Genomic DNA, 9,103 nt, shown 5'->3' on the forward strand with positions numbered 1-9,103 from the left:
GATGTTGGACCATCTAGCGAGTTTTAAACAAAGAGGACTGCCCGTTGGTTGACACGTGGTAGCCAAAATTCACTGAATGGTCCAACATTTTTGCTTGAAAATCGCTAGACTATCCAACAAGTTTTGCACTAGCTAAAAAATGTAATTTTTTTTATTAGAATTATTTGGATCTATAGATATCGATTTCTATTGACTTCATTGAATTCAAAAAATGATCAAAAGAAAATTTGAATAAAAACCTTTATCGCTTAGTTTTCAACCTTTCAGGAATATATGAGCCGATAAATTTGTTGTTCTTCTTGTTTCTTTAGTACCTTTCATGGTTCCTATACCCATTATGTTCCTTTGATTATTTACAAGTGGTATTCAAGCTCTTATTTTTGCAACTTTAGCTACGGCTCATATACGCATATATGGAGGGTCATGATTGACTCGTTTTTATTTTTGAAGTAGTCTTTTCTTTTTGTTTAGCTCAACGCAACGTATGTGCAGTTCAAGATAATGTACTTAGGTAACATTTCTACAAATAGAAAGCGGTCTATACGATCTAGAATAATAGCAACAAAGATAAAAAGAAAAGAAAAGGAAAGAGATATAAAAATTTTGGCAGAGTACACATTCACAATATATCAAATTGTTGTAAAAATTTTGACAGTCTCCTTTTAAAATCGAGTATATCCATCCATGCTTGCACCTGTTCAAAGAAAACAATTTTCATCAGCAATAGATACAAGTATTTTCACAACTTTCATACACCAATGTTGACATTCACACTATATTGAATTAATGTAAAGATTTTGGCAATCAATAACGATATTTCACAACAAATATTGGGGAACAACAAATAAGCATCCCCAATTATATAGATATAATGCAATGAGGCTATACAAACGAAATTAAAAGAATCAGATTATTGTATAACACAATATAGGGGTAAAAGTACATATACAACAAATGCCTACTCAAGTGCCACACGCAAGTGGTCTCCGGTGTTGGGGTGGCTATCGTCTGCATCCGCCCTCTCCTTGCTGGTCATCTCCATCTGGTCTTCTGCCTCGACGTCGTCCTGTATGTCTATCATCTCTGCCCTGAGGTACTGCATCATCATCGTCCATATGAAGCGAATGGGGAGATGACTCATATCATGATGCTGGACAGAAACGAGGTGGCATGACCGGTGCATCTATGTCCTCCGCATCTAGACTATCATCCAATAGGAATGACAAAGATAGGATAGTAGGAGAGTCAGATAGGGAAATCAAACCTGAAGGCCTGATGGATAAAGGAACATTTGCAACATACAGTCTGCTACTGGACAGCTCCGCAATATCAGCTCTCGTCGAACATGCATAGGGTGCTAACGGGCCAAACACGTACTCAGTCTATACAACAGGTGGCTTACCAGAGTGGCTCCGTGAACCACTAGATGCACGTGGAGCATGTCCTCCTCATACTGTAGCTCCTTGACCTCCTCTTATAGGCGAGTTAGGTCGAGGTACATGAGCCCATCATCCCTTCTCATGGACAATCGTCAATCCAACTCTCACCAATCCATGTACTACAGCATCTTGAGAGATCAGATCTACCTCTTCCAGTTTGTCAGCCAACAGTATAGAACAAAATTTAGTTAGTACATTCACATCATAAAATCCACATAATGAAAGTACAATGTGTGGGTTAATGTCTACTTACAAGGCTCATGTGACGCACCGATTTTTCATACAAATTTTTTTTTTCTCAATATCAATAATAAATAAATACTCACGTCATAAATCCATAACATTCACAAATCAGCCATGTCAACAATCTTACTATCATTCATACGACCCGGCCCGCATTAGGTACAGGATAAAAAGTTATTTTATTATACAACCTAACAGCGGAAGACAATATATACATATCAATCAGAATACAATACCCAGAGTATCAATATACACATAAATACCCAATACTATCTCATATCCAAAAACAACACAACCCTAGGGAATCACACCTCCCTAGTCCAAACTCACCCTGTATATCAGGGTCCCAGCTCCCTATGATCGCGGAGTTTTATCACCTAGTCTATCTCTGTCCCCTGAAAAATTTAGATAATTTGGGTGAGACACATCTCAGTAAAAAGGAATAAATTATTTACAGTGTGGCCATATCAGTACAATTATAATACACTTTACTTTTCAAATCACCATTTCATCTGAGAAAATACACTGATATGCACATTCTCATAATCATATAGATATACAACACAAGCTTTTATAAGCTTTAAAATCATTTATCAAATTCAATGATTTCCAACACATATTTCCCACGAAATTCCTGAGAATAGGGAAGATTACCCGCCCATACAGGTAGCTTCCCTCTACCCTAACACGTTATGCAGCCGGGTATGGCCACATCTGATACCTATCAGGGCACTCACCTTACTCAGTAAGCCCTCAGGCGGAGAGTTTCACTTCGCCTTAATTATTTATATTATTAACTCACACGGTTCCATTTCTCAATTTTGTCATTATTTATTTCTCAATTTCCATTCTTTCTTTCATTTCTCATTTTAGCCAATTTTATCATTCTTTCACTTTTCATTTCCAGTTTACTTTTCGGCTCATGGGTATCCTTGGTATCAAATACCAACATCGCGTCTGTAACTCATGGCCACCCTTAGGATCTTTCTATCCACGCCATGCTTCCCCCCATGGTCAAGGTTGTGCGGCCCGAAGGTTGGATCTAATCACGGTTGGCCGACCCAGTTAGATCAAATATCATATCACATATTGCGTCTCTAGTACAATTGGTCGGCCTAAAACCTTGATTCGGACTCAGAGGGCCCAACAACCCTACACAATGGCACAGTCGACTGTCACGCCACACACTCCAAGAGTCCGTGTGGTTGCACTAACACCACTAGCAACGGTACCGTGCTCAATATCATAACCATCCAACAGGGTTTACCACCATATACCCGCAATCATTATGCGGTATTGGCATTTTATCATTCATATTTCACGTATTTCCACATTTCTCATTTTCATATTGCAAAATTAACATTATAATATTTTCATTTCACATATTCACATTTCAATATCAATATTCTCAACACATTTTATCATTTAAATGATATTTTCTTAGTTCATAATTCATCTCATCTCATACTATCATATACATATCTTGTTTCACAATTACTCAATATTTCTCAAAACACATTTCCATATATCACCTTTCTTCATTTTCTTAGAGAATACATTTTTTGCACATTTTTCTTTCATCATTTTCCCACATTTCAATTTTCATATTAAAACACATTTCAATATCACATATTTCACAGGGTAAATCATCTAACTCAGTTTAAACATTTCTCAATATAAATCATATGCCACACAAATTTCATCTAATATTTATATCATAATAAATTTCAGGTAAAATAACATACGTCATTTTCATATATTTTTCAACCCACAATTTTCATAAAAAGACTGTTATAATTTATTCCCCTTACCTAATTTACTGAAAGTCTCGCTAGAACCCAAAATCTCACGCCCTTGGCGCCCGAAATTTAACTCTTGCAATTTACATTTTTCCCAGATTAATTAATCTGTTTCTTCAAAATAATACTCATCTAGCCTTCCCTAGGCTCCATATACCTCAAATTAATATTTAAATTATTATTTAACACCCCCACTTAATTTTCTGAATTTTGCCTGCGGGTCCCAAAATTACACCCGCGGTGCTCACCCGGACCCTAAATTCCAGAAATCCTACTTCAGCCTCAAATGCTCAATATTTTAGCATTTTTAAATTAATTCTAATTAATTAAAAATAAGCCCCTTAATAACCCCCGCACCCTAAATTTGGGGTTTTAGCTCGACACCCTCACGAAAATTTCATCCCGTTAGACTTGTAGAGAATCATCCCTAGATTCTCGTGGTGGTGTTCGTTCATCAATTGAGCTTATATTTTGTAAGAAATTAAAGAAAAAGAGGAAAATGGCTTACCCCAAGGAATACGCCTACACCGCTTCTACCACCGATCCGCTCCGGTAGAAATGACAGCAGCGGAGAATGGAGTCCAGCGGTATCTTCGGATCTTCGATCGGGCGAAAATCCATCACAAAATCAAGGAGAGAGGGAGAGGGAGAGAGAGAGAGAGAGAGAGAGAGAGAGAGAGAGAGAGAGAGAGAGTTCAGAGCTACGCTGTGCTGCAGGAATAAAGAAAAGAAAAGAAAAGAAAGAAGAAGAGGAAGAAGACAAGGTGGGGGGGGGGGGCTTACCAATTTCAAGTTAATAATAATAATAATAATAATATTAATATATTTTATTAATAAAAATAAAAAAAATTTATTTAATTATTTTTTTTCCTTTTTTTTAAAATCCGATTAATTAATTAATTATTTTTTTTATTTTTTTTGGAATCATTCAACTAATCTTCTATATCCTTTTTTTGGGGTTATTACATTCTCCCCTCCTTATAAAAATTTCGTCCTCGAAATTTGTTTATTCATCAGCTTTCCATCCTTAGAGAGAAAACACCCCAATTTTATTAATTATCCTCACTTATGGCTGAGGAACACCGTGGTCTCCTATGTCAAACTTCAATTCTCACCGGCGAGTATCTGCAGAACTCTTCTGCCTGCTCTGCGCTGTCCTGATCCTATCTCTGATGAGTCTGACTTTATCTTGAGTCTGCTGTATTACCTCTGGCCCCAATACCTGTCTCTCTCCAACCTCATCCCAGTACAATGAGGATCGACACCTCCTACTATAAAGCGCCTCATACGGTGCCATCCCAATGCTAACCTGGTAGCTGTTGTTATACGCAAACTCAACCAGTGGCAAATACTGCATCCAACGACCTCCAAAGTCCAGCATACATGCTCGCAGCATATCCTCCAAAATCTGTATCGTCCTCTCTGTCTGTCCATCTGTCTGAGGATGAAAAGTTATGCTGAACGACAATTGAGAACCCATAGCCCCTTGTAGACTCTTCCAAAAACGAGATGTGAACCATGGGTCTCTATCTGAAACTATGGACACTGGGATACCGTGGAGCCTAACTATCTCCTGAATGTATAACTCAGCCAATCTGTCCATGGAGTAGCTAACTCTGATTGGGAAAAGTGGGCAGTCTTCGTCAGTCGATCCACCACTACCCAAATAGCGTCATGTCCATGCAATGCCGGTGGCAATCCTGAAACAAAATTCATCGCTATATGCTCCCACTTCCACTCAGGAATGTGAAGTGGCTACAATGATCCCGCCGGTCTCTAGTGCTCAGCCTTCACTTGCTAGCATGTCAAACACTGATCCACAAACTGAGCTATCTCCCTCTTCATGTTGCTTTACTAGAAGGACTCTCGAAGATCCATGTACATTTTAGTGCTACTTGGATGTACAGTATATAGGGATTGATGTGCTTCCTCCAGAATGATCCTCTTAATCTCAAGATCGGCAGGAACGCATAACCTGGTACGGAACCTCAAGGCTCCATCATCTGAGATGCTGAACTCTGGTTCCTAACCATCCTGTACCTTTTAGTTCTACGTCATTCCTCTGGGCTGCTTTAATCCTCTCCTGTAGAGTTGACTGCAAAACCAAGTCAGCAATGAACGCTTGGGGATCGCCCTCTACTAACTCCATGCCGAGCCTCTCTAGATCCATCTGAATCAGATGCTGAATCTCCACTGCAGATACAGATGAATCCACTGATTTCCGACTCAAAACATTAGCAACCACATTAGCCTTTCCTGGGTGGTAGCTAATAGTGCAGTCGTAATCCTTTATTAGCTCCAGCCATCTCCTCTGCCTTATATTCAATTCCTTCTGCGTGAAAAAATACTTTAAACTCTTATGGTTAATAAATATCTCACACCTACCCCCATATAGATAGTGCCTCCAAATCTTCAGCATGTAAACAACCGCCGCCAACTCCAGATCATGGGTAGGACAGTTTTTCTCATATTCTTTCAGCTGTCGTGAGGCATAGGCTATCACTCTCCTTCACTGCGTCAATATACATCCGAGCCCTTTATAGGACGCATCACTATAAATTATGAACCCCTCTTCTCCTGAAGGAATCATTAACACAGGCGTAGTGATGAGTCGCTGCTTCAATTCCTAGAAGCTCTGTTCATATTCATCATACCACTCAAACTTCACTCCCTTCTTGGTCAATCGGGTAAGTGGGCCTGACAATCTAGAGAAGCCCTCAACAAACCTGTGATAGTACCCGGTCAATCCCAGGAAACTCCTAATCTCGTGCACGTTCTTTGGTCGTGCCTAGTCTACTACCGCCTCAATCTTACTCGGATCAACAGAAATAACACCCCTAAATATAACGTGTCCAAGGAAGGTAACCTGTTCCAGCCAAAACTCACACTTCTTGAGCTTCACATAAAGCTTCTTCTCTCGTAATACCTGAAGCACTATACTCAAATGCTCCTCATGCTCCTTTGGGCTCTTCGAATACACCAGTATATCATCAATAAATACTACCACAAACTGATCCAAGCACTAGTGAAAGACCCTGTTCATCAGATCCATAAACACTGCAGGAGCATTCGTCAACCCAAACGGCACAACTAGAAATTCATAGTGATCATACCGTGTTCTGAATGCCGTCTTTGGAACATCTTCCGCCCTGACTTTCACCTGATGGTACCTAGAGCGTAAGTCTATCTTCGAAAAAATTTGTGTCTCTTGTAACTGGTCAAACAAATCATCGATACACGGGAGCGGGTATTTATTCTTGATAGTCACTTTGTTTATTTCCCGGTAGTCGATGCACAACCTCATCGAGCCATCATTCTTCCTCATAAATAAAATCGATGCTCCTCAGGGTGATACACTGGGCCGAATGAACCCCTTATCTAACAGTTCCTGCAGTTGCTCTTTCAATTCTTTCAGCTCTGCCGATGCCATTCTATACGGCGCCTTCTAAATCGACGCTGTCCTCAGAACTAGATCAATGACAAACTCTACCTCACGATCAGGAGGTAGTCCCGCCAAATCCTTGGGGAATACATCAGAAAAATCCCTCACCATTGAGATATCCTTCACCCTCAGTTCCCCTTCTGATACAGCCTTCACATAGGCTAAATATCTCTGACAACCTTCTGATAGCAACCTACGTGCCTGAATAGCAGATAGTAACTGAGGTGGGGTGCGCACACGTGATCCCACGAATTTGTACTCCTGTCCCTCTGGAGGTCTGAATACTACCACTCTCTGATGGCAATCAATACTAGCATAGTGGGTAGCTAGCCAATCCATACCCAAGATTACCTTAAACTCATGCATGTTTAAAACCACCAGATTAGCCAACAAAGACCTCCCCTGAATGTCCACTGGACAGTCCCTGAGTACCTTTCTACATACCCCTACAACCCCAGTCGGCGTAGTAGCAAACAAACTAATTTCTGACTGCTGAGGCTCAAACCCACACAATTTAACATAATCTAGGGCGATAAACGAATGCGACGCCCCAGAATCAAACAAAACAGTAGCTTTAAATGATAATATTGAAACAGCACCTGTCACCACATCTCCTGGAGCCTTAGCATCTCCTGGCACCAGTGCATACACTCATGCCAGAACAATATTCCTCAACTGTCCACCTCGAGGTGCCTGATAGCCTCCTCTATATGGTCAAGGAGTAGCCGCCACCGCTGGTGGTGCCTGGCAGTTTCTTGCGATATGTCCAGGCTAGTGGCACTGATAGCAGACCACCTCTCTCGCTCGGCTCGCTCCTGGGTGCCTTCTCAAACATCTAGGACAAGGAGGGAGCATCTGTTTGCCCTGTACTGCTCGCTCTCCTCCTCCCTGTCGTCATCCTCCTCTGGTATCACATCTCTTCCACAGCCCTTGACTGGGCCCTGCCTGAAAATCAGAAGGCGCGGGCCTCTTCCTCTGGTTCTAGGCTGCTGCGCCTCTCTGTATGCTGTTCTCAATCACCGCAGCCCTATCCACTATTTCCGAGAAAGTCTGAGCTCGGAAACCTACCACCTGCTCATACAGATTCTGCCTCAAAGCCCTCCTCAAACTTCCTCGCCTTCCTCTCCTTATCTGGCACCATATATGGGGCAAAGTGGGACAACTGAACAAACCTCACTGCGTACTGCTGCACCGTCATAGACCCCTGTGTCAAATACAGAAACTCTGACGCATTCGCACTCCTGATTGTAGCGAGAAAGTACTGCTCGAAGAAAATCTCCCTGAAGTGACTCCACGTCATCGCTACAGGGTCAGGCCTCTACTCCTCCAAAACTTCTATTAAATATTTTAATATAAAAATAAATAAAAAAGGAAAAAACTCAAAATTGGGGGGCTTGGGATGGGCTTTTCTGCTGGGGACTGGAGGCATAGCTCAAGGTTATCTTAAAATGCCAAGCCAACGATGACGTATATGTCAACAGCAGAGTTCTCGCATTCCGTTTTGATTCTAGAAGGCGCTGTTTAAAGCTTGACAACCATGCCTAATTTTAAATAAATATTTAAAATTTTAAAATTTAAAAAAAAAAAGCAAAAATAAAATAAACTAAAATCTCTTTTTGTGTTTGATAATAAAAAAAAAAAGTGAAAATAAAATTAAACATAAAATATGAAAATTAATAAACAAAATTTAAATTCTACACATCAATAAAAATTTGATATAAAAAAATATAATAAAAAATAAATTTCTTTACTGTTTGCGTCTCTTTTCATTTTCTAAAACCAATTTTTTTATCAAAACAAACCTTAAAAAAAAATTAAACGATCCACTTTTTTATATTTAATTATCAAAGAAAATTAGAAAATATATATATATCAAATTTTAATTGTACCCATTATAATGCCTTATTTTTTAAAATTTTTAATAATATTTTACATAAAATAAAAAATATGATAAAAAATAAATTTCCTAATTTTCTTTTTCTTTCCCCAAAATCCTAGAGACTCAAAAGAGAATGAAGAAAAGAAAAAAACTGGTTTTGAGAATTCTATAACACCCTGAGAAGGTTTGGCTTGTTATTAAGTAAGCTGAAACTGAAGTGCGGTGCTTTGCATCCCTATTTTAGGCCACTGGGATAAACACAAGGTTAAAAAAACAGCAAAGATAAAGTCACAGAGGCACA

The 9,103-nt window shown here is 39.6% G+C and overlaps 1 protein-coding gene across 1 annotated transcript; it reads right to left on the reverse strand.

The window, feature by feature from the left end:
• Window positions 1-490: 490 nt before the first annotated feature.
• Window positions 491-1,328, reverse strand: LOC131163978 (uncharacterized). The gene is made up of 3 exons (XM_058120846.1): window positions 1,265-1,328; window positions 963-1,150; window positions 491-694 (listed from the first exon to the last, which is right to left on the reverse strand). The coding sequence occupies exons 1-3, from the start codon at window positions 1,298-1,300 to the stop codon at window positions 508-510; spliced, it is 411 nt and encodes a 136-aa protein (XP_057976829.1). The 5' UTR covers window positions 1,301-1,328; the 3' UTR covers window positions 491-507.
• Window positions 1,329-9,103: the final 7,775 nt, after the last annotated feature.

The sequence above is a fragment of the Malania oleifera genome, chromosome 9, assembly GCF_029873635.1.
Source record: "Malania oleifera isolate guangnan ecotype guangnan chromosome 9, ASM2987363v1, whole genome shotgun sequence".
In the NCBI taxonomy this organism is placed as follows: domain Eukaryota; kingdom Viridiplantae; phylum Streptophyta; class Magnoliopsida; order Santalales; family Ximeniaceae; genus Malania; species Malania oleifera.

Excerpts from the sequence above, each read along its gene's own strand:
- LOC131163978 (XM_058120846.1), bottom strand. The coding sequence starts at position 1,300 with ATGTTGCAAATGTTCCTTTATCCATCAGGCCTTCAG. Across the intron at positions 1,151-1,264 it reads TTTATCCATCAGGCCTTCAG|CATCATGATATGAGTCATCT; the intron begins GTTTGATTTCCC and ends GTTTCTGTCCAG. Across the intron at positions 695-962 it reads CACTTGCGTGTGGCACTTGA|GTGCAAGCATGGATGGATAT; the intron begins GTAGGCATTTGT and ends TTCTTTGAACAG.